General features: G+C 41.4%; 2 protein-coding genes across 2 annotated transcripts in view; one reads left to right on the top strand and one right to left on the bottom strand.

Moving 5' to 3' along the window:
• The window catches only part of LOC111865223 (cytochrome b561), a 57,113-nt gene that overhangs the window by 1,705 nt on the left and 29,114 nt on the right, over positions 1–26,294 (top strand). The window lies entirely within an intron of this gene.
• On the bottom strand, positions 7,670–25,102 carry LOC117282372 (protein Fer3-like). The gene is made up of 3 exons (XM_033751731.1): positions 24,981–25,102; positions 10,816–11,021; positions 7,670–8,027 (listed from the first exon to the last, which is right to left on the bottom strand). Exons 1-3 carry the CDS (start codon positions 25,068–25,070, stop codon positions 7,670–7,672), a joined length of 654 nt encoding a protein of 217 aa, XP_033607622.1. The 5' UTR covers positions 25,071–25,102.

Here is a 26,294-nt window from a genome sequence, read left to right as displayed (position 1 = left end):
ATCATACCTGTAAGAAAAATATATTACACATAGTTGGATGAAGTGGTTGACTTTGTACCTTCCGACCTTCATCAGTTGTTCGCAACTTTGAGTTATTACCACATACACTCTTCCCCACCCCCTTCTGTGAGATCATTAACACTTCTGTAACAAGGAATCTTATGTGCGTCATGCAATATTGACCACTCAAAATAAATACTTTGATTTCTATGTTATTGCTGCTTTGTTTCCAAAGTTCATGGTAGAAAAGTTTTAAGAAGTTTCTGGAATATTTCAAAGAAAAATATTTACGCTGTACTTGGAAATGGCAATGAAATCGCAATCAGATTTAAAAATGGTCATATTTGCGGAGATAGACAAGTCAGCTGTTTATTACATAGATTCCGTTTAACTGTTCCGAGTATGTGTGTATGTGTAAAAAGCAAAACATGCATTATCTGAGTAATCTTGAATGAGGTGAATTATTTATGAAGGAATTTAGAACTGCCTGTTTTGAATTACATTACGTTTACTGGAACAGTACCTCTTCTGCAGACACAAAATGGAGAAAGATCTGATCTCAGCTGGTGGATCTTGATTTGCTTATCTGGAAATTCAGTAACAACTTCTCCTCCCAGCAAAATGAAGTACTTATCCTGGCTGCACGATAGCTCAAGTGGTTAGTCACTAGCTTCCCACCGCGGCAGCCCGGGTTCAATCCCGGGTCTGGTCAAGTGGCATTTGTGGTGGACAAAGTGGCGCTGGGGCAGGTTTTCTCCGAGTACTTCGGTTTCCCCTGCCAATCTTCATTCCACCAATTGCTACACAATCACCCTCACCTATCATCTGGGGCTGGTACAATAGGCCAGAAGTGGCCGCAGTACAAGGGACTTAGTCCCACCCCATTAGCAATAAAAGAAAAAGTACTGTGGGAACTGCCCACATTCAAGCAAGTGTGACAACGCAAGCGTCATTGCTTAGCAACGATGAGTAAACAACGGTTGCGTAATAGGTACTGCTATTGCCGGTTGCTGTGTTTATAAGTTCCCTAGCAACCGCTGTTTACTTGCTTCTGCCTAGCAACCGTTGTTTACTCGTCGTTGCTAAGCAATGACGCTTGCGTTGTCACACTTGCTTGAATGTGGGCAGTTCCCACAGTACTTATCCTTCAATGCTCTCCTGTCAAGTGAAAACCTTAGAATACAAGCTATATTTGGGACCTTTCAAGTCCCCTTTTTAGCCTTTTTTCCTCTAATTCATTCATTCATTTTTATTATTTTATTATGAAAATACATTAATGATTATGGTATAAAGTTATTAGAAAAAATCTGATTATCAGAAGCCAATATCACAGAATTCTTCGTTGAAATAATCTTGTATTGAATAATAGACTCCCTTAATAAGTGAGTCCTGCAGTTCCTTTTTACACGTATGCTGGTTGTTGTTAATTGTTTGTTTTATGTTGTTAGGCAGTTTGTTATAGAAGATACAACCTGATGCTGATGATTCACTGTTATGAAGTTCTAAATTATGTACATACCTATGATAGTGATTATTTATTTTGTTATATTTATGCACTTGTTTATTTACAGTGCAGTTACACTTTTCTTTTGCATATAAGATTGTTTCTTGAATGTATAGTGAGTATACTGTAGCATGTAGATCCGTTGCTAAATAATGACTTTATAGACAACTCCTGTTGCTAGGCAACAACCGCGTAATAAACAAATATATGCAGCCGTTACTGAGTAACGGCTTTTCAAACAAACGTGTTCCATTAAAACAATTGAACAGCAACGTAGGAACAGTGGGGTCCATGCCGAGATGTTATAACCAGGACAGTTATTTGAGAGTCGACAGGAAAATTCATTCACCATAACAATGTAGACCAATGCTATACGTGCAGTAAGTGCACTTGACAAAGGTGAAGCCTATTGTAAGAGACAAACCCATCCTCTTATCAGAGAAGATGTTACATAAGAACTATGACCGCAAGGTTTAAATTGCAAAAGAAAAATCTCTGGTCGTGAGCCTTAAGGGGATTGGCGCCAAAATGAACTTACTGGCGGTAAACTGCCGGTCGTAAAATAACTCTGACTCTGACACTGAGAGTGACAGTTGGAGTAATGAGTTAGTTGTGGGATATTCACCAGCCAGTAAGGACATTAGCAGAGGACATTGTTAAAGTCCGTTACCAGGAAACGACTAATGAAGACAAATAAGACTTTACATGTGCTGCAGTTACAGTGCTTTTTAGAGTATGTAAACCAGTGAGGCTGTTATAGTTACTTGTAGTTATGTGTTGTGTGTACGTCATATAAGTGTTCAGTAAATCCAATCACTAATCCAAACTCCGTCTATAGTCACTCATGCATGTAACAGTTGGTTCCAGAAGTGATATGGATTGGAAACTGCACTGGGTCGTTACATCGTCATACTCGTATTACAGAAGTGGAACAGATGGCGGAGCAAATACTGAAACGCCTGTTAAGAACAAACGATGGTCCAAATGAAAGCTGATATGAGAACCAACCAAGAAAAAACGGACACCAGCCTGAAGGAAATAAGGGTCAGCAAACAACACCTGAAAGAAGAAATGCTGGCCAAGACGGAAACCAGCCAAGAAAGGATGGATGCCAAGAAAGACGCCAATCAAGAAAAGATGGAAGCCAGGATAGGCGCCAATAGCAAGAAGTTTGAGGTCCAGCCACGTCCTATCATCTTCTTGATGGATATCCCCCAAGCAAGGACAGTGTCCACTCAAGAAGAAATGAAGGTCAAGACGGACATACATTAAGAGAAGATGGAGGCCACAATACATTCCATCCAGTCCGAGTAAGACGAGCCTATCAAGCATCGGCTGGAAGACGTCGTGTGTCGACTAAAAGACGTAGGGCCTCCGCAAGGAACTGACTGAGAAGATTAATGAAACACAGGTGGACTTACAGGTAGTAAAGACGTCCATCGATACACGGGCGAAAAACATCCAGAAACACCTATTAGACACGAGGAACGGCCTACACGAAGAGCTTGGCCTCGTGATCCAGGTCGAGCTACAGACAACGAAGGCTGAAATAAGGATGAATCAAGAAAGGATGGAAGCCGAGATTGCGGCCGCTTGCCGTGAGTTTCAGGCACAGTTGAATTAAGCCGAGGCCGGGGCCGAACCCCGAAGGGGAACATGAACCGGCGCGGTGAAGCCACCAAAGTTCGACGGGACTACATCATGGGCCGTGTTCCGGCGCCAGTTCGAGACCATAACAGAGCACAACTTCTGGACGCGCCAGGAGAAATCCACATACTTGACCACCGCCATGCAGGGCCGGACCACCGACGTACTACACGGAGTCCCGAAAGGTGCGACCTGTGAGGAAACCCTTGAGTCCCTGGAGGACCGCTTCGGGGACCAGCACCTTGCCGCCGCATATCGCAGTCAGCTAAACACGTGGACCCAGGATGTTGGGGAAACCTTGAAAGAATATTACTACAGCCGTCGAACAGCTTGCCCACCGCGCCTACCCCACAGTAGCCTAGGACCACATAAGGAAGGAGACAGGCAAGGCGCTCACAGGCGGGATAGAAGAGCCCTCCATAAAAATCCAGCCGCTGCTGGGAGAAGAGAAAACGGTGGGCGATGCAATGCACCTATCAGCCAGGCCCCACAAAACGAGCGCGAGGACATTCTGTGGGAGCCGATGCCCCCTACCGGGCGAAGAGACCAAAGACGATCAGCGTGTTGGAGCTGTTGGGGGGGGGGCAGGATACTTCCGGGGTAGCTATCCGTACGGAAGAGGTGCAGAAAACGACTACCGGCGCCGGAAATATGACGAAAGACTTTCGAGCGACACACGGGAACCGACGAGAAGGTCCGAATGGTGACCGAGAAACAACGGAGAGGCGGGCAGGAGGTAATTGGCAAATCGTCGGGAAACAAGCTGGTACCGGCGGAAAAGGGCGGACGCCGGCGTGAACATAAAGACCACCGCCCATCACGTGCTGTCACTACGGAAAGGGCCGATCCTAGCGAAGTAGTACTTATGAGTTCACCTTGTGTCTTTGCGTCTCCCCTTAATTTTTTCGTTTTCTGTGTGGTCTGTGTTGTATCGAATGAAAATAGGCGATTATTAATTTCTAGATTCAAACCAAAATGTAAGATTTTTTTTTTGCCACATTTGGCTTGTAATTTGAAGATAATGTGGTTGAGTATACCTGAAACCGAGGAGGCAGATGCAGTGATAACATATCTTGTTTATATGTGGAAGATACATGGTTAAATCTTGGTGATGCACTGGCTATCCTGACAGTTCTTTTCATGGTTTTCCTTTTCCTTGTAGGTTTATGTTAAGGTAGTGCCCTGACGAGGCCTGTATTTCTTCTGACCTGTCATAGCCATTTTACTTTACATTAATATCTTCCCATCTCATTTGATGCTGTGTAACAAATGCAATTGATACACATCATCACCACCACCACCACCATCATCCTCCTCATCCTCATCATGATGAAATCTAAGATACACATAAGGTGAACCAAAAGTGCAGGTCAGAACTTCTTCCAGTGAAATTCTTCTATTTCCTCAGCGACTATTCCACAGATCATGCAAGTAATAATGGACACGGTGATTGGAAAGTACTTCCCCCTTTTTATGGTTGCACACCTCGACCGGCTTGCGCCTTATCATGGAGCTGCTCGAGACGAGCAACCATAAAAGGGGGAAGATGTAGCGGTTGGAAAGCAGAGCAACGGGGAGAAGAGAAACAGTAGAAGGACACAAAGAAGATGCGGCAAGAACAGCCACCGAGGAAAAGGAACGGGGATGCACCGTTAGGCTATTCGGGACGAACAGCTTTAAGGAGGGAGCAGTGTGACATGTTGGGCAACGGAGAAACCCCCCAAGCAGTGACGTAGCGGGTAGCGCTCCTTCACCATGCTACTGCTATACGTTGTTGCACACAAGTGTTGGACTCACGTTACCATCGCCTGACTTGTGTACGAATATTACACGCGACACAAGCGAACCGCGTCTGGCGACGACGTAACCCCGGCCTTAGTCGATTATGATGAATAAGCCTCCTTCCTTTACACGCACACAGCACATACTGATGCGAGGATAAAAAAAAAATTGCCAATTATTATCAGTATTCCTTCCTGCGCGTTTATAAACCCAAATGTTCATGATAAATGCTTTTAGTAAATAATTGATATCTAATGAAAGAAGGTGAGGTTGTCCCTGTGCTTAATTAATTAAGCACTATGCCGTGAAGGCATATGGGGGAGTGGAGTTATAGCTCCACCATTCTTGACCTTGACACTAAATGGAGGCCAGCGGTTAGCTTCACGCCCCACTTGCTTTCTCGCGGGAAAACCCCCTGGTACCCACTAGATAGGAGGCTGGGTGGACCCCAGAGCCGGTCTTGACACTATGGGATAGAGAAAGATATCTTGGTCATTCCAGGAATTGAACTCCGGCCGTCCGGCCCGTAGCTCGTCGCTATGCAAACTGAGCTGTCACGGCTCAAGCTGATATCATGTACTGTTAAAAAAATACTTTTAGGTGTGTTGCTAATAGTTGGATATGCAGACGGTTACTTATACTGAATTGTATGAGACAGATGAGGTAGCGGTTCTTGGAAAACTTGCTTCATATTTGCTGGTCCGTAAATCAGAAACGATTGAGAATCGCTGTCTTGTTGCACCGCCTGTAGAAGAATAGTTGTACCAAAATTTCGAAGGTACTTAATTATCTTGGGAACTTCGCGTACCGTAATTATAACAAATCACAAATCTAAGATCCGCCTCCTACAAAGGCTCAATGTTAACATATTGAATACGCTCCCGAGTGGAAATTATTTTGTGGCGAACATGGTTTATTAAAGAAAAATTGCATTGTAATAACACATTGAATGAACTGTTACATATATTGAATGCAATTTTTCTTTAATAAACCATGTTCGCCACAAAATAATTTCCACTCGGGAATGTATTCAATATGTTAACATTGAGCCTTTGTAGGAGGCGGATCTTAGATTTGTGATTTGTTATAATTACGGTACGCGAAGTTCCCAAGATAATTAAGTACCTTCGAAATTTTGGTACAACTATTCTTCTACAGGCGGTGCAACAAGACAGCGATTCTCAATCGTTTCTNGGGGGTAGGATGATAAGCCGAGGTTGCCTCAAGCTGTTCTTCAACAGCTGTCATTTCTAAGGATTTTTTTAGTAACCAGATTTATCATTTATCTTTTCCTTTTCCTGGGTATTTTGCGGCACACGAATAGCGCATTTGCGAGTATTCACAGCAGAATTAGTTGATGTTCCTACGAGCTGAAAACAGAAAACGCGCAAGTCAGCCTGTACTGGCAAAAGTAAAGTAAAGGTATCAAAAAGTTTGTGACGATGGTATATTGCTACAAGTACAGTATTGTGTTTTTGGACATTATCCATCGTCTTGTCTATTTCATAAAAAACAGTCCTCAGGTTTTACCTGAGCACGGGGACAGAATCCAGTCTCCGAAAAGTGTTTTGAAAAAGAAACAGGACGGGTTTTTTAAAAAATAGAAAAGACGATGGATAATGTCCAAAAACATAATACTTGTAAAGTAAATGAATCCCTGTAACAGGCCCTGGAGGCCCGTAGGGTTGTGATATATTGAGGTTCCCACATTTTCTAGACAATCGGCTCAAAGATGGCGGTAAGGTTCTCAGCCTTACACGCCGGCCGCCCTTAACCCCAAGAATATTCCTGGTACTCATTTCTGTTAGAGACTAAGTCGATCCCAGAGCCATAGTGCGGCTGGAAGGATTAAGTAAATTGGAAAAAAAAAAATCCAACGACCTCATCGGGATTCGATCCTGCGACCTTCCGGCTTGTAGCATAGTGCCTCAACCAACTATTGGCACCGAAAATAAGATAAAATTGATGCCCATTATGCTTCGGCACAAATACAACTGAAAACACTGTTATGATAGGTCTGTGTCACGATGTGGAATGTGTTCACTTTTTTAAAACTTGGTTAGTTTGCACGAAATAAAGCACTGATAGATCTTCACCTGCCTTGTATTATATCGTACGCATTTCATTTAGGTCTTTATGTTTACGGACACGTTCAAGCCAGCAATATTCAATATCACATATTCATATAAATTACATAAATATATTGGATGTATGAGGGGTAGGCCTCCTCGGCCCTTCCACCACGACCTACAGTGGTCTAATTTTAAGCTTCAAACTAACATAGGTAGTTGGACTACTTTTTATTATGTAAGATATACTAAACGGTTCATTTCTAGAAAGTGACATACACACATGAACAAATTCATATACCTTCTCATAGTATTAAATCGACACCGACGAATTAGCCTGAACACTACTTTTTAATAGGAGTACCCAACCTCAGTTGGATAGCTGTGTGCGAAGTACGAATAGCTGCATGTTTATAAGACAACACCGAACAATTTGGTATAAATGTAACGCCAGTTTGGTTATTTGCATAATTTTAAAACCCGGATCTATCATAACTTTGAATAAATCGTTAGATTTTTGTTTGGCATAAGTTTATGACAATGGTACGGCGCCATTTTGCACCGTACCATTCAATTACACATGCTGGCTGGAAGCTTAAATAATAGACATACACGCATACATACATACATCGCCTAGTATAACAACAAATTAACATGACTATACACTTTAATTTTGTACTAATGAATAAGGGATGTAATCTCTCTGGGCTGCGATGGGAAAAAGAGGAGATGGTCCACGCACTCCATCTACAACTCCTGTTTTCCCACCCCCTGTCAGTAATTCGCTCATAAAGGATATATATGTAATGGCCAGTCTCAAAGTCTCAATACGAGATAAACGTTTCTCATAGGCGAAAGTCGGAACTTTGCGACGTAATTTATCAAACGCTTCGTTGAGATTGAACATACGGCGACGTTCCCGAATATTGGCTGCCCTGCGCTGGGCCATTGTTGCAACACGGCGTCTTGGTTTCTTATGGCTACAGCTTCCATTCTGCGCCGTCCCTCCTGTTCTTGGACCAAACCTGAAAAATAATATGTTCGGTGTCGGTTACTTCAGTAATGGATTAACACAAGGAGTGTCATATTTTTAATTTCAATATACGGGACACTTAATTTGCGAGGGGGGAGGGTAAAAAATTCCAGCATCTTTCGCGCTAAAACAGTCCTGAATCACTTCATTCCATTTCGCGTTTTGATGACGTATTCTCCTTAAGTACAATTTAGTAACTCAGTCTCTCAGATTTTAAAGAAATTTCATCACCAAACTGCAGTGTGTATTTTTTGTTTCCCGTATCCAAGCTGCATATACAGCCATCTCTCCGTGATTTTAGTACCCTAACAGTTTTACTGTATGTGAACCCATAAATACAAAGTCTCATTTCTTAATATCCCCTGGTCTCCATTTAATCTCCGTTGGTCAAAAATAGTATTGTTACGTCAAATAAAATAAAAATGTGAAGTTCTATTTGAAGAACTTGTAACATTTTATCATTCTTTAAGGGACTGCCAAATATGGGATAGCTGTGCCATCCGACACACAGTTCCAATACAGTATGAAAGAGCAGTGAATTCGTATTTACAGACGGTCGGCGTGACATCCCCCGAGGACGTCACAATTTTTGTGTCGGCATGTTGCAACCCTCTTTCGGTATGGAGAGATGCTCCTGGTTTTGAGGAGGTAAAACCAAACTTTCTCCTATGCTACTAATAAGAGAACGTGGAGGGAGACAATGTACTTCCGAAAGAAGAAACTCCGAGAACGGAATCACCAGTAGCTTCATTTCCACAAAGAACATACTTACTGCTTATCTCTGCTCTCCCTTAAAAATTTGCTCCTTTTCACGATAGGTACCCAGTCCTTGCTGTTTGCCTTTTGCCTCCATCCCCTCATTTTGATCTCCCGCAAGTTATTCTCTCCGTCTTGCAGCCATCTCAGCTTGCGCCTTCCTACTTTCATTTTCTTCGGCATATTTTCTTAGTCCTTGTTTTATCCATTCTGATCACATACCGCAAACACTCCATCATCTGCCTTTAGTATCAGCTAAGAAATCAGGAGTTTCATGTAATTCCCTAGTTCCTGGTCACATCTGATTCTCCAGACTCATTGCTCAGTTACTAGTCCTTACCCCTTTATCAAAAATTTCCTCTCCTACATACCGTATTTACGCATGTATAGGCCGCACATTTTTTGCCAAAAATTCAAGAGGAAACCTGGGGTGCGGCTTATATTCGAAATATTCGAAATCACACTTCATTAAATAAAATTATATTCATAATTAGTAATACAAATTTCGGAATAATTTCTACTCCTGAAATAATATTCCAAGAAAATTATTTTTTTCTATAATTTCTGTCTCAAAATTGTGCTGTGGCCTATACACGCACGCGGCCTATACATGCGCAAATACGGTACTTAAAATAATGTTATCCTTTTCAGTCATGAACCATGTTTCACATACATACTGTAAGGAACATACGGTGTAAAAAATGAACAAACTATTGAAATACAAGTTCACCGTGAGCATAAACATATACAGATGACTGACTATAGGCCCGTGTTATGAAGTAACAGTGAATGATATAGTATTTACAGAGTGAAGTTTCCGTTTTGATCTGAGTGAGAGAAAGCATACACACATGTAGGGAATTGTTACGATCTGCCGTCGTGACATGTGATAATTTGTTTAAATTTCATGAAAGTGATTTAAAATGTTACCAAGAAGCAGTCTCCACCGTCGTTGTTAGTAAGATGCAGCACCACAACAGCAAAATGCAAAAATATCACCTAAATTTCGTCGCAGCAAAGCGCACTGAAAATCGTGTTTACCATTTCATGAACAATGAAGCATTAACGAGGCACATATACGAACATTTCTACAATTCCCACATGTCAATTGACCTCATGCTTCTAGTGATGAGCAGCATTCTTTGCAGACACATTATGGTCCACCCACTAGTGATGACCACATACTGCAGAAAAGTTGTTCACTCTTGTTGTTTTCGGGAATATTTTCTCGCTGACAGATGTGTGAGCGTTGCTTTACTGCATGTACTGCATCTCTAAAGGCTGGAACACACACAGCGACATCGGTCGTACGGAAAAATGTACGATTTTTTTGCCCTACGATCTCCTTTTCACACTAGAGCGACCAAATACATTTCTTTGCTCTCCGACTGTCGTACCGTAGATGTCGCATGTCGTCACGTATGAAAGCTAGGACTACACTTTACATTCTACTACTTGATGCGACATGAACCATACGGACGTCGTACGACCGATGTCGCTGTGTGTGTGTTCCAGCCCTCATGGTTTATGCACATTTTCAACGTACTTTCATTACGGAGTTTTTTTTTGCTCGTTGTTTCTCCTGCGCGTGCTGCTAGTCCATCTTATTCTTTGTGAGTTTTAAAGTTCCCGCGACATGACCATGAACATTGCTTTCTTTAGAGATATGACGCCATGCACTCTGATAGATGCCGATGCTTTTGGGGGAACGCGCTTGTTTCATCTTGAGAGTAAAGGAGTACCATCAAGATATCTACTCCACGGCGTCACAACCCGGGAGACAGGAATATTTATTTCACCCTGCTTTATTTAATCTCCTTTACAGCAGTAGATTATTGGTACAGATTGTAATGGAAATCATATGTTATTCACGGGCTGAAACCGCAGATAATTTTTCTGCAGTTCTTTTATAACTAATATTAATTCCATTTGGATGGCTGTTAGCCATGATTAACCTCCGGACTCTCATCATCCGAAAGTTACAGAGAAAATTAGAGTAATTGTGGAGAAGCACTTGCATATACCTTTGTTGTATCATACACTGTGCTCTGGTGTGACTGTTGTTGTTATGAGGAGCTGCAGACCACAGCTCGCTAGCGAAACCAAGCAGTTCGGGATGTGATCCGTGATAACTCAGGGCTGTTCCGGGCCCGTGATGTTGATCCCACAGAGAGGAGTAAGGGGTTAAGTCCCCATAACCAGGCACTCCAATATCTGTTGTTCCTAAGGGCTGGGAACACAAGAGTCATAAACAGATAAGATTTTTACGGCAGTGAAAATTTATTTTGTAGCCTTCTGTGTTGTGACGCCATGTATTCTGACAGAGTGTATCAATGTTTCGGACTAACATACTGCCTCAGTCTTCAGAGAAGTTTTCATAGTGTAGACCTTTACAGTTTGTACTAGTAGCCGAATATTGTTCGGGTGATTTTCAATCATTGGTTAAGTAAATAAGGGCGAGGTAGATGGAAGCCGTAGCACAAATGGGGAAATAATACTCTGAAGATGGAGGAAGTATCCTTCTACGAAACAGTGATGCCCACCTACCAGGTACACGGAGTTTAGCCCAGAAGAACATAGTATGAAAGAGTCGTTAAAGTACCTGCATCGTACTTGACGGAAGAACCGTTAAAATATTGTGACGTAACGCCTGAAAGCCAGGAATAGTTAAGTCAGATCGGAAGTTGATTTCCTAGGCAGCGAGTATTAACAGAGCATGTTCCCGTGACAACGGGTTACCATGGGGTTATTATACATGCACTTCCGTGCACTTGGTTACTGTGGAACTGGAGGTGTTTCCATGGCAACGCGTGCTTACGCAGACAGTTACTGCAGATACGAAATAGGGAACCCTCAAGGAAGTGTTTTCTATCACAGCCGCCGAGAGGTATAAAGCGGAGAGCAATCTGGCAAGCAGAGAACGGGAAGTCTTGAATCTTATACAGTAAAATTTGGTCGCGAGTCCCACGGGACTCGGACCCGAGAATCACTGCGCTGGTGAGAACCAGCAGCAATTGTAAACGACAGACCCGCCCTCTCGTTAGAGAGACCCACCCCACATCAACAAACCCGTAACTGTGTGACAGTATTAAAAATATGGCCATAAACCCCAGATGGGTGCTTTATTCCAAGACAGACTGGCCGACTGACCGCCGGTCGTAATATAAGACTCAGACTCAGACTCAAGCAGAGAACGGAGAACGGGAGACTACTGCGGAATTGGACTTGGCATCATACAGACTTGAATCACAGAGCATCCGATAGCTGAAGTGTTGAAGACGTTAGTTCACGTGTGTAATTGTAAGAGCACACCCATACATCCATGCATCCGCTCTAGAACCTGTTATGTTCTTCACACGTACAGACAACTCATAAGATGGCAAGTGCTCCTGTTTACTAATATGTCTGGACTTTTGGTATAACTTGTTTTCTATCCATATGATAATCTTCAGACACCATATAGTCTGGTAGATGGGTACGAACGTTTTCGTCTTCAGGGTGGGCACGAAAATGGTGGGAAGCAGTGTTTCCCCCGTACACATTGTTAGGTAAAGTAGCAGGGAGTAGTCCAACGGTGTCATAACGCAGCAAAAAAAAAAGAAAGGTAAAGCTATCCCTGTAAGAGGCCGTGGAGGCTCATAGGGTTGTGAGACGTCGAGGCTTCCACGTTTTCTAGACAGTCTGCTCACAGATGGCAGTAAGGTTGTCAGCCTTACGCGCCGGCCGCTCTGTATCCCCCAGGAAAATTCCTGGTACTCATTTCTTTTAGAGGCTGAGTCGACCCCAGGGCCACAATGCGGCTGGAAGGATTAGGTAAATAGAAACATCCAGTTACCTAGTCGGGATTCGAAATCGCGACCTTCCTGTTTGTAGCATAGTGTCTCAAGGGAGGGATACAAACGATGTGGTCCCCCTTCCCCCAAAATATGTTTTACTGTGTATTGTTGCCGAAGTCTGCCTGCATGGAGAACATAATTCTTCACTCCATCATTATACTCGTTACCTCGTAAATAGGGGTGTGAACCTGAAACGCGAATGAAGAATGTACAATGTGAGTTCAATAGGCGAGTCCGGCAGAAGGAAGTGTAAATGACATGTAAGTGTCAATGCTCAGATATTTATGGCGACAAGTTTAAGTATTTATATTTGTTCATATAAGTTTAATCAAGTTTGGAAGAGACTGTGGACCTGTCGTCTGACAGATTACTGATGATGATGATGATGTATGTATATACGTGTAGACCTATAAATTCAGGTGTGATGAAGCGTAATTCAATAATAAGAGCCTTCGGTAATATTCACGTGTGTTCGAAAAACGTTTGCTGACTCTTCGATAATATTCAAGTGTTTGGAAGACTATTGCTGATGACCGAGTAGACAAGAAATGTATGCGTAGTGTAATAATTCTTATTTAAGAATTACGGAAAGAAAAATTTTGGGCATGTGTATGCTTTATTACTGTCTACGACCTTGTATGTGTGTATATGTCTAAGATGTGGGCCATAAAATCCGGCCCTCGCACTGCGACTTCCAATGATCTCTTGTGCTTCCCCTTTGGATTAACCCTTTATGCATCCTACACGTCGAATGAAATGTAGGACTTTATTTATGGGGGCGTCATAAAAGTCACTTGGTTCCATGAAGAACTGACCGAGGTGACGAAATCTTAAGTAAGCTATGGCCTCACAATCACACAGGGTATGTGTGGCTGATTCATCTTCTTGTACGCACCTCCCACAGGTTGGGTCATTTGTCAGTCCCAGTTTGAAAAGGTGTCCTTTTAGGTGGCAGTGTCCAGTAAGTAATCCTACCACCCATCTTAATTGATATCTGTTTAATTTCAACAGGTCATTCGTTCTTCTGGCAGAGGGTCCTGATATAAATCCTTTTGCCTGTTTGAGTCCAATTGTGGATTCCCAGTGTTTTTTGTGATTTCTATCTGTCCAGTCCCTGATCGCTTTCTTGGCAACTCCAGTTGAGATGCAGTAAGTTGGTTCAGGTCCTATGAACGGCTGTTCAGATCCTGTTCTTGCCAGCTGATCTGCGGTTTCACTCCCTGCAATACTCTCATGGCCTGGCACCCATGTCAGTCGAACTCTGTTATGTTTGGCCAGTTGCATGAGGGATTGGTGGAAGTCCTAGATCAATTTTGAAGTGATTTGGTGGGTACAAAGTGCTTTAATTTCAGCTTGACTGTCTGGTAGAATATAGTTGTTCCTATGTTTATATTTTCTATCTAAATTCCCAACTGCGGTCTACGACCTTTGCTCGAAACGTTTTCCGCTCTGATAAACATTTAAGCAATTATGCTGGAGACATGCGCAGAAATGTGTGCAGATCTTCATGTAAAGTGTCTGTCATATCTGTTCGAATTAAGCAAAATTTTATTATATTGGAAAATTTTAGTAAAGCTCCTCTCTATGAGATTTAATGAAAATATTTTTCAGCGGTTCTCGAATTGTGTCGTGTGTACAGTGTGACGGACGGAGCCAATTTAGTCGCCGGCCCCCACCGTGAGTGAAACATGGATCGACCAAATTATAAAGTTACATTTTATTTAATTTCCTCTATTCCTCTGTTAATTGATACGTCTTGGGTTAAAATATTCTCAGCATTTTGTATCTGATCGCCTTCAGTTGTCATTCATCCCTAGAAGTTTGTTTTGCTAACAAACACAGACCAGCCTAGAAAGCACCGAAGTTAATTTTCTGATTTTGAAAATTAAGTTTTCTTTTGTAATTATTGAGGAAAATACTGTGGCTGTGTACGATCACATAAACTAATACCCAGGTTCGGTACGGATGTTTCTGTACGTTTCTATATGTTTTTTACACGAATGCATAATTGGGCATGTCGAACGTGTCCGCCCTTATCCTGTGTTTCATATCCGAAATCATTAGACGAACTTCGATACTTTTTTTTCCTTGGGAGTCTACGCCAAGAGTCAGATTAATTTATTTGTAGTGGGTATCTATCAGATACGATTCCTACTACGAAGCCCACACATAAATTAATCAAATTTCTAAAAGAAAAAGACTTTTCATTTTACTGAGAATTGTTGGGCGGCATACAATGCTAAATCAAATCTAGATCCCACTAGTTTTAGTTTAAACATTTTCGATGTTCTGTAGATATACATATTTTGGCGGATCTCAACTCATGACGCTACCCACTGGGCGCAAAGTGTAATGTTTCCTTTGAGGGGGCTTCTGGGAGAATGGAGGGCTCCGCGTTGCGCTCCAGCTGCAGATTTTCCCTGGGCTACTGACTACTATTTCTCCCATAGACGCCGAAGTCCTCTCCGTTTGTCTTTACCCTTACCCCTCCTCTTTTTTGCTGTGAGGTGGTATGTTAGGGAGGTAAGAAGTCTGGTATTGGGTGGCCAGTAAGCACAAAGTAGAGCGGCTTACAGTTAGAGATTGTGCCTCCTGGGTAAAGGTTGGTTGGAGGTAACTGGCTCTGCTCAGGATTCGGTAGGCCTGAGATCTTATCCCGGGATCTTAATAGGCTTTTCTCCTGCAGGCACGAAGAACACAGCAGCACACTCTTGCAAGCAATAACAACAATGGTTGGCACTTGATGAATGATTTATCAAAGAACATGAATTACAATTATTGTCACGCTGATTTCAAATCACTGCCGATCATTTTTAATAATATTAAACGCTTTATTGCAGTTTCTAAGTTGCAAATTGGGTCGAAAGCCTCACAATGATTGCTTAGTAATTTAATGTACAAGAGGGACTAATAAGTTAATTTAGAATTTATGCGGAGCGCAAGTTTTACGTCCGAATTTGTCAGAAGTTAAAATAAGAGTGTTGTCTCGGAACTGAACTCTTGGAGCAGAGGTATCCTCAAATCCAGCTTCCGGAGCAGTTCAGTCCTCCAAACGTCCCTCATTGGCTTAGTCTGAAATCAAGGACGTTTCCTAAATTTGTTTCTCCCAAACAATTGTATATGTGTTAGGTGACTTTGGATCTTAAATTTTCAAACGGCGTTTTTGACAGAGCTCTGATCTATGATAGTCGTAGCGCGTGTCTCCAGCACGCCTGCCTTTGTCTAATTATCAGGGCCCGGACTTTGATGACCTGAAAATATTTAAAAAATGACCGAAAAAATCCAGACAAATGACCTAAAATATGACCCAAAAATGTAATATGCAGGGCCCGGATTTTGATGACCTGAAAATATTGAAAAAATGACCTAAAGGAGAAAAGAAAGAACACTTCGCTTCCATGTTATTCACATTTAAGAAAACATATGAAGAAAAATTCCCTGTAATAGCCAAAAATGACAAGAAATGCCCTTAAAAGTCCAAAAATTTACAAAAAAAATTACACCCAAAATGAAAAAATGACATTAAACTTAAAAATGTCAAAAAATGGCAAAAGTTACCTATAAAATTTACATTACTGTAACCAGCAGCTCATATCCGAGATTTATATATTTAAGAGAATCGCATAGGATACAAGGAAAAGAAGATGACATGTCATCAAAATCCGGGTCCTGCTTATTATGCTCAAGAACTGCTGAGAGTCGCATTTCCAAAGGCGACATCAACTGCTCTGAACACTCCAGTTTCTAGGAAATGGGCTGATGGTGCATTCTGTGCTATAACAGCAAGAACGCGACTATCTCCTCTTTCTTATAATATAAAGTATGTCATTAATCAGTTATTATTAACTTCGATACATTATAATGCCTTAATTATAATGAGCGGTTACAACATATCTAACAGAATACAATAAGTAAGTATAAAGTAAAGGTATCCCTGTAATAGGCCGTGGAGGCCCATAGGGTTGTGAGATGTTGAGGTTCCCACATTTTCTAGACAGTTGGCTCATAGATGACGGTAAAGTTGTCAGCCTTACGCGCCGGCCGCCCTTTACCCCTAAGAATATTCCTGGCACTCATTTCTGTTAGAGCTGAGTCGACCCTAGGGCATAGTGCGGCTGGAAGGATTAGGTAAATTGAAAAAATCCACCTCATCGGGATTCGATCCCGCGACCTTCCTGCTTGTAGCACAGTGCCGCAACCAACTACGCTACCGCCTGCCCCAGCATAATACAAGGACACATAATATCTGGCAATGCAGTGTGATAATTTCAGCGCTATCACCTTCGTACGAGTGGTATGCTGTATGCAGTATTGTGTTTCTATCGGCAATAAGCAGGCAGCGGGAGCAATGAGACATGCATAATTATAAAGAACACGTTTGAGTATGTTCTCAGTCGAAGTGCAGTTTCTTATTGTTTCTAGATTTTAAATATGAATATAAGGAAAGATACTATACCTCGTGGCAAGTTCTTGCATAAATTCGAATAACCTTCACTGTCTCTGCTATTTCGCCTTATAAAGTGTTCAGTAAGCAAGTAAAGTGAGAGGGGACTGTAGAATGGAAGGTCGAGACTTGACTCCGTTTGGATTATTTGGTTGTTCCTCTGCGAATCCTCTCACAGAACGTAACTGAGCTATTCCTATTCAATGCGCTCTTTTCCTCAGAAATAGGTTTCTGAACTAGTCCTGGAGGCAAAACTGGCAACTTCCATCTTGAATTCATGAATATGAAGATACGGCCTATGTGCTTTTGGCACGAAACCCTTCAGTTTTTCTCGGACTAAATTACTGTGGCTCTGTTGAGGAAGTAACCTATCAAGAAATCGCAGCTTTACATTAAGCCGATGACGGTTGTCGGTAAGAATTCGCCAGAAAAGAACTTTATGTTACTTATTATAATTTTATTTTCTTGATATCAGTCTGATAATAATTGTGAGTAAAGTATACATTACAATAGGGCAAAGGAGTGTTTTCTCGTCTGAGAGCCCAAGTCAGAAGCGTGAAAGCCACGTGCTATAGTGGGGCTCTTCCCATCGAATCACAGACATGAATAATCTGTCTTCTACTCCGACCCGCTGTTCTTTTCTTTAAATATCCTGGTAGGTTGGCCAAGGTGAAAGTTAAGTTACTCCTAGACGTAAGCAACACGCCTTGAAAGTGTATTGTAGGAGTGAATGGAAAGCTCTAGCCCTCGGCAGAAGACTGATGTAGGAAAGCAGCCTCACGCTTTACCTCGTTAACCTTAAGCAAGAAGCTCCGGTACCCACTGAACATGAGGCAGACTTTGTCCCAGAGCGGGCCTGAACGTGTTGCGGAAGAGTTATTTCTTGTTGTTTTTTTTATTGTGCGTGCTACAAGCCTTGCCTTCCGGTCTCCTTGATATCATCACCCTGATATGAAAACTGAAGAAGTCAAATTTTGAAGCTCAACTTTATTTAGTTTCCTCTGTTCCTCTCTTAGTTGATCCATCAAAGGTTAAAATGTTTCAGCATTTTTTAACACCTTCAGTTTTCGTTTATCCTTCAAAATTCGCACCTTGGTACATAGACAACTACAGGTTCCATGAAGATATACAAATGAATGCAGTGCTCAGCGAAGTAAAATAGTGGAATACCAAATACGTAAGAAAATTAAGAAACTACACAAATGCACTAGCAGTGAACCTACTAGGCAATGGCAAAACTACACATAGACTGAAACGATACACCGTCCTAACTCTACCAGACAGACTAGAGTAAAACTCCAATACAAACAAAAACAAACTACGTGGCCTGTAGTCCGCGAGCGAACTATACCGACCGAGGGACCGCCACTTGTCGGCGAAGTTAGTGCCTACTTTAGCGGATAGAGGGTGTCACGTGGCCAACTCAACGAATCCCCACGGCCGTTAATCTCGGTTTTCTTGACCGGAGCCGCTATTTCCTTGAAATAGCTCCTCAATTATCCTCGCCAGGCTGAGTGGATCCCGTTCCAGACCCACTACTTCTCAGAAAATCTGGTAGCGCCGGGAATCGAACCGGGAACCTCTGGATCTGTATCCAGGAACTCTGACCGCTAGACAACAGAGGCTGTCGTAAAACTCCAATACAAGAATTAAAATGATATCTAAGTGAACAAAAAAAAACTAGTAAATGAGTTACGCCACTCGGCATAACTCATTCACTAGCCTGTACTTATTGAATATATACATTTATTGCAGATTCTGCAGATTATCTATAAGAAATGTGTTGAAAACCCCTTCAAACTGTTTTTTAATATTCGTCGAATCCCTTTGCCATTGATGAATGATTTTCCTCCTACAATATTACAGGTAACGTTATGCAGCTGAGAAAATGTCAACATAACGTACAACGTCGAGGGTTTTATGTTCATCATTAACCTGTAGCAACCTCGGGACGGGCTTTAACGTGTCCACGAAGAAATTAATGATTCTGTATAGCTCGGAGACTCGTACTGGAGAATTCGGATATGATTAATAATTATAAGACAAGAACCGAAATTGTAGTTACTTGCACTAAATCAGAAAATACGTAATTGCTAGTGGCAGATCTCGTTATTTCATCTTGATGGCTGTTTTGAAAAATCAAATGAACTTATTACCCGGATTTCTAAGTCAGTGAAGAACAAAGTATAGAAGAGAATATTTGGATCGAAGAAAAAGCAAATGGCAGAATAAAGGAGAGAACGACATAATGAAGATTTACTGTATGATACTTCGAGACAATTTCTATGTTAATTGATTACATTTATAGTGTGTTCATTTTACAAAATGTTTTGGCCATTCAGGTCTTCATCAGCTAAGTAAGTTTTACATTAACACTACCTTTTCTGTTGTTATTCCCCTACATCGGCCATTATTTACAAGTTTTACAATTTTTAGGGCGAAGGCCATATATGTCATTTATAGTATCAATGCCAGCTGTAATTCTAACGCAACATTAACGTATTAGGTTCAAATTAATTCTAATTTTAAATTAATTTAAAACAAAATAAAATACATAATTGTTATTGTTATCAATTAAAATTTCTCTTATTATAGCTTTTAAATGTCACTGGCTTCCTGGTCACTCACAATACAATATTATGTAATGAATTTCGTAATGAGTTCTTCTTTTCCCTAACGTTGTTGGATGAATAAACGAAGGNAAATGCAAATTCCTCAAGAGATATTCAATGTAATGTATGGAAGTATAATACATTAAGGATTAATGGGGATTTTGAACTTAGTCATTTTAAATATATTTTTCTCAAATTCAAAGCGGAATAGCATAAGAAATCACATCCCCTTCCATATTCGTTCTAAGTAATTATATAAATTAGAAGAAAGCCGTCTTCTGGGATGTGGCGCCGTGTAAATATTGTGTTAACCGACGTTTCGGATGAACGTATCGCCTCCATCTTCAGGGTAGAAGAAAAATGAAAGTCCGCAAGCGAGGAACCAGAAAGACAGTCTTTCAACACGCTGGTTCCTTGCTCGCGGATTTTCTTTTTTTCTTCTACCCTGAAGATGGATGCGATACGTTCCTCCAAAACGTCGGTTAACACAATATATACACGGCGCCACACCCCAGAAGATGCCTTTCTTCATATTCACCGCTGTGAAAACCTCAAATCTTACAGAATGTATAGAGCTTAGGTTTGGTCTGGATTGAGGAGAGGGTCCCGTGCGAACAGAGTGATGAATCTTCCGAGTCCTTTAAAACTAAATTTCTTGACCAACTGAGCAACTCTCAGTTTTTCAGGAAGACTAAGTGCCGTGTAGTTAGTTCTTTAAAGACGATTGTGCAGGTTAATTACACTGTCAATACACTTCGTCAGAAAGTCCTTGTGTAACTGAATTTTTTAGCAGGAAACACTTGGATTCTTGTCATGCCCAAGTGATTCACTGGGGGGTCGGAAATAGCAATCCCTCTGTACATCCGACCGTGTTCAGTTTATCACATCAGAGACGGACAGGCTAAGATTTTCGGATCAGATACGTCACCCGAGAAGAAATGAAATGATCCGTGATTAAATGCCATGTAAAGGACTTATAAAAGAATAAAAAAATACAGTGGCCTGTGTGGAGTCATTGGTTTCAGATTTACGCTGCTACACAATGGTTTGTCTCTTAGATATAAACATGCCATTATTCATATATAACTAAAGAGGCAAAGCGATAATTTGTTAAGTTTTTTTTTCCATAAAAGAAATAAAAAAATATCCTTGAACTGTGTCGACTTCCGCCATTTCCTTATTTCCACTGAAAGACTTTATTTTTAATTCGTTTTGTTTTTGTGGTTCCGGTATATGAGAAAAGAAGGTTGTGGCGCGCCGTGCCGTTGCATGCTGCCATGTAACTGCGTCCTTGATATAGGCCTGCAACTCAGTGATATATCTTTAAATGTTGTTTTTTCGTCGAAATCGTTTTTCGTTTGTTGATCATTTAGACAGATAAAATGAAATGCATAAATGCTCAGGACCTTACTGTCCGAACTGTTTCGAAAGTTCCAATTTACTGGTCTATTTAAATCAAAGTCCTTAATATAAATGTCATTACAGCCAGTTCTCCGGGAGCTGTGCTGATGACAGGCACATCCAGCATTCCACTTACTCGCTTTGCTTGACTAATGGTAAGTGGCACTACGTTTCTTCCAAACGGGTTTTTGTACGTTTTACGCCTCGGCCTTCATTTATTGTGGTAATAAGTCTATTGGTGCCGGTCACGGTAGCCGAGCGGTCTAAGGCATGCACTGTCTTCGCTCGCTCGGAAGCCGAGATCGTGGGTTCGAATCCCACTCAGGGCATGGATGTTTGTGTGCGTTTTTCTGTGTTTGTCTACAGGCAGAGGCCTTGCGACGAGCTGATCACTCGCCCAAGGAGTCCTACCGCATGTGTAAGATCTAGAAAAACCGAAGTGAACGGAGAAGTTCATGGAGGTAGGCCTAGGCCCACTGGGGCTGTAGTGCCAAAAAAAACAAGTATTGGTAAAAAACTAATTATGTTGAATGGCCACAAATTATTGTACCTTGTATTATAATGTATTATAAATATCATTTGCTAGGGGACAGCTAGGTAAATACGTTCCCGCGAAGACAAATTCTTGGCCAACAATAGGCAAAATGGTTCCATTATTAGGCAACGAAATTGTAAACACGCAACAATAGGACGAATGTTTATAGCTCGTTGCTAGGCAACAGTCAGCGCGTCAATGAACACTCTGGGTAGGAACCATTTGAGTTGTTTTCTGTGCTTGGTTCGTGCGGAGACTATATAACGAGTATCTGTTTTAGCTTAGACGTGACTGAGAGACTCGTGCAGAGTGCGAAGTGAATGCAATCAGTCAGTTTGAGTTCTCGGCAGAAGATAGCCACGGATAGTTCGTCGTAGAAGAGGAATAAGAAGTCGGCCTGTGAAGACTTTAAAGTGTGATTAGAAGGCTTCATTCACGTGTAATACTTTGAGTGTGTGATTCAGTGAGACTGTTATAGCTCCTATGTTTTAATTGCACTACCAGGAGAGGTCCAGTGTTTGTGAATCAGCGATAACGCTGTATTTGAGTGTGATTAACAGAACTTACAATCGAGGTGCTAATAAATCCAATCATCCGAACTAGAACCTTCATTTTCGTCACGCGTACCACCCTACACATGATAATATTAAGTATTCAACAAAAGAAACTCCGTGGTTTTAGTCCGCAAGCGAACTATACCGACCGAGCGACCACCGCTTGTCGACGAAGTTAGTGCCCACTTTAGCGTATAGAGGGTGTTGCGTGGTCAGCGCAACGAATCCCCACGGCCTTTAATTCGGTTTTCTAGACCGGTTATTAAGTATTCACTATATATAAGACATTTTACAATAGAAGGCGAAATGTTAAGGGGATCTATATTTATGGGATGCTTTGTTTTTCTGTATAAGCCATTTTCCAGAAAATCGATGAAGTTAGATTTGAGGTAATACAAATTATGCCTCATGTTGGACCGACATGATCCAAAATGAAATTATTCCGACAACATTTAGTGTATGGGAGCCGGTATAGTTCAGTATGTATACCAACTAGGCCATTGGCTGGACTACCGAGGAATCGGGGTTTGATTGCCGCCGGAAACATATTCGGTGGGTACGAGCGGCTGTTTTCTTGTGGATACAGCAGCATAGGCATGAAGCTGACCACTAAATTCCATCTAGTGCAGAAGTTAAAAATGATGGAGCTATACCCCCATTCCTCATACGTCTTTGTGGCGGAGTGCTCAATTAATTAAGCACAGGAATAATTTTACCTATACCTCAACTTCTGTAATGTTATTGTCCATAAGTTCCTTCAACCGATGTCTGTTGTACAAGACAGGCATGTTACCTGAATCGGAGGACCTCAAAAACTGACGCAGCCCAAATCCAGAGGCCGATCTAAATACAGACACGTCACAGGCTACAAACTATCACACCACCAGTGCCAAATTTCATAGAAAGCTCGAAGAGGAAATATGGACAGATAGACGGAAACGAATTCCGGTTACAAGTTCATTTTACTCTCGTCGTGAAATTGAAATTAAGTGAGACCCGAGGTTTTCAGCGAAATGATGGTACATGATCCTACGGAGTCGAACATCCGTGTGGAAGGAGCAATGTTGGACTTTGTCTTTCTCGACTATTTCGTCAAAATGCTTCATATAAGAAAATATTTGGGGGGGGGCAAATAAACAAGAAAATAATTACAAAGTACTGAACGTTATAACGTGTTTCGTAATTCTGTCATCGGTTTTAATAATTGGTTTAATTTTATGCAGTTATTAATTACGAAGACGTTAGCTGAAGCCAGTGTCTTTGAACGCTATAAATAAGAAATATTCACCTGGTCTTAGTAGTTACATTTCTACCCCAGTTTCACTAATTATTTCTTTGGAGCAGAGTCCTTCATAAGAAGCCAGTGGTCGCTCAGTTATCCAAGAAATTCCCAGCTGTTTATGTGAACAGGGATTTGTTGAACGTTCAGGTACACTTCGGTCAGAATAAAGCACAATCCAAGCCAGTACAGTCGGGAATATAATTACCGTAGGCCTTCTCAATACACGTGGGTTTGGGACGCCTGTACTCTAGTGAGTGAAGAAAATAATTACGTAATTACTGCAGTTTCGTACTGTATTTCAGTGCGGTTTCGCAGTCAGTTTCGGAGGTTAATACTGATCATTTCTCTAACAGCAGATGTCGGGATCAATATCAGTCTAAAATTCAACTTTGTAAAATATAAGATTTTTCTATCCTAAGCAACAGAATAATAACCGTATAGGTAAAAGGTAAGGTTGTCCCTGTGACTAATTAATTACTACGCCATGAAGACATATGGTGGAGTGGAGGTATAGCTCCACAATTCTTGACCTTGGAACTAGATGAAGGCGAGTGGCGAACTTCACGCTCCAGCCGCTTTACCCCTCGGTTATGCTTCTTTGTACGAAGTGAACTCATATGAGAGAATGTCTTGCCCAGTAGTCCGCATGTTTGAACTCCGAAACAACTGAGCGGATATCGATTAAATTTTGTATTGGTCTGAATTAAAATTCGAAGTGCGAGTTTTGTTTTGATTCCCGTTGATTTACGCGAAGCTCAGTTATAACCTTATCAGTTTTCTCAGACGAACTTCATCGTACAAGAAAAAGACTAATAGGTTCCGAGAGATCTTGTTTAGACCTGTAACTGCTACTTATAACATCTCTCATTAAGTTAAGTAAGTATTTTTTTATTGTTAGTGGCGTGGGACTAAGTCCCTTGTACTGCGGCCACTTCTGGCCTATTGTACCAGCCCCAGATGATAGGTGAGGGTGATTGTGGAGCAATTGGTGGAATGAAGATTGGCAGGGGAAACCGAAGTGCTCGGAGAAAACCTGCCCCATCGCCACTTTGTCCACCACAAATACCACTTGACCAGACCCGGGATCGAACCCGGGCCGCCGCAGTGGGAAGCCAGCGACTAACCGCTTGAGCTATGGCGCGGCCTTAAGTAAGTAAGTAAAGGTATCCCTGTAACAGGTCGTGGAGGTCCATAGGGTTGTGAGATGTTGAGGTTCACATCTCTCGTTACAGTCGGTGTTTAATAAAATACAAGGTATAATATTTTCAGACTGCAGAGATGTCTGTACTGCTTGAACTTTTCAACAACAGATTTGTCACGAGTAACTGAACTTTCATGACGCATGCAAAATGTCAAAGAACGAATATGAAAAATGCGTATGCTCCACAGGAGTACACCTTCCATCTCATTTTATTCTGCGAACCGAATTAATCTCACATTCGCATGTACACACTTCTAAGTGAAACGAGTTAAGAAGATAAAACATGTGGCACTAATAATTACCGCACTTGCATATGGTACGTACCGTGACTGGTGTATTGGTGGTTGCAGCTGCCAGCTCCCACAGGGGTTGCTCGCCATTACCAACCCCTAGCCCATGCACAAAACTTGACATGACAGTAATCTTCCTGGAATTGCGAATTTTTGGTGTGTGTTCCTACAGCAGCTTAAATTTAAATGTTTTGTTTAAAATGTCTCATTAAATTACACTCCCATGTAGAATTTAAATTTAATAATACAGACAATATATATATAAGATCAGTTGTTAAGGTTTATTAAATTTCAATTTCTATTTTCACTCTAATTAATTTTAGGTTTGCGAATAATACGGAACTCTGCGCACTACTTAAATTAGAATACGTTTAGATTTTCAAGAGTGCTGTCTCGTATAATATTCAGATGTATGAATAAGCCTAGCTAAGATACGAACAATGTAATTCGACGTTTTGACTACTCGAAAGTACAGAGTATGTTGTGTTTTAAAATACCTAATCGTGCTCTAGCCACGCCTCCAACCCTTGTGATATACCAACCTGTCGTCATATCCATTCTGTCATTGGACCATCCCCTGAGTTTGCGCCCTACATAATGATATGTTGAACCAACCCCTAGTGATCTTCGCTTTGGTTACCATGGCTACTACATTGTAGCCTTAATGTTTGGCAGTACAAAGAGGGAAAATAACATTTTGCTTGTCTGCGCACTTGTAGCCGAAAAATTAATATTGAATTTTTTTTTTATATTGAGAATTCATAGTATCCCTTTTAAGGTTATTCCTTACGTTATGTGGGATATTCGATGAAACTGACCTCCAAGGTAGGTCTGTAGTTGTCTTTGAACTGTCGACGGTTATTCGTCTGTTCAGGAAACCCTGTTGTGATGCATTGCCATCATTATAAAAGCCAGCCAGTGGACCCTAATTCTGGTCCAGTTCATTAAATTTAGCGTACTCACAATCCGTTTTTCAAAACGTGTTCTAATATTATCCTCCGAGACGTGCAAAATTGTCTCTCTCCGTGTGATTTTCTAATAAATATTTTGTATGCTTTTCTTGTTTCACTACTAGAACAAAATTTCAGGCCCATCTCAGTTACCCTCATCTCATCCGCCTAATAATACTCTGTGAATAACACAGACACTAAAACCTCATTATGTAATTTCTTCAATTCGCTTACGATTACATTAGCCATTAGCTATGTAGATTGGTTAGTGGCAAGTTAGGCAGGTAGATAGTTAAGGTTCATAAAAAGTAAAGTAAAGTTATCCCTGTAACAGGCCGTGGAGACCCATAGGGTTGTGAGATGTTGAGGTTCCCACATTTTCTAGATTTTCGGCTCAT

The sequence above is a fragment of the Cryptotermes secundus genome, unplaced genomic scaffold (assembly GCF_002891405.2).
Source record: "Cryptotermes secundus unplaced genomic scaffold, Csec_1.0 scaffold614, whole genome shotgun sequence".
NCBI lineage: Eukaryota > Metazoa > Arthropoda > Insecta > Blattodea > Kalotermitidae > Cryptotermes > Cryptotermes secundus.
Note: the sequence above shows the minus strand (reverse complement) of the source record. Positions and strands in the feature narration are given on the sequence as shown.

Excerpts from the sequence above, each read along its gene's own strand:
- LOC117282372 (XM_033751731.1), bottom strand. The coding sequence starts at position 25,070 with ATGTCAAGTTTTGTGCATGGGCTAGGGGTTGGTAATGGCGAGCAACCC. Across the intron at positions 11,022-24,980 it reads CCACCAATACACCAGTCACG|CCCTTAGGAACAACAGATAT; the intron begins GTACGTACCATA and ends TTGTGTTCCCAG. Across the intron at positions 8,028-10,815 it reads CAGTGTATGATACAACAAAG|GTTTGGTCCAAGAACAGGAG; the intron begins GTATATGCAAGT and ends ATTATTTTTCAG.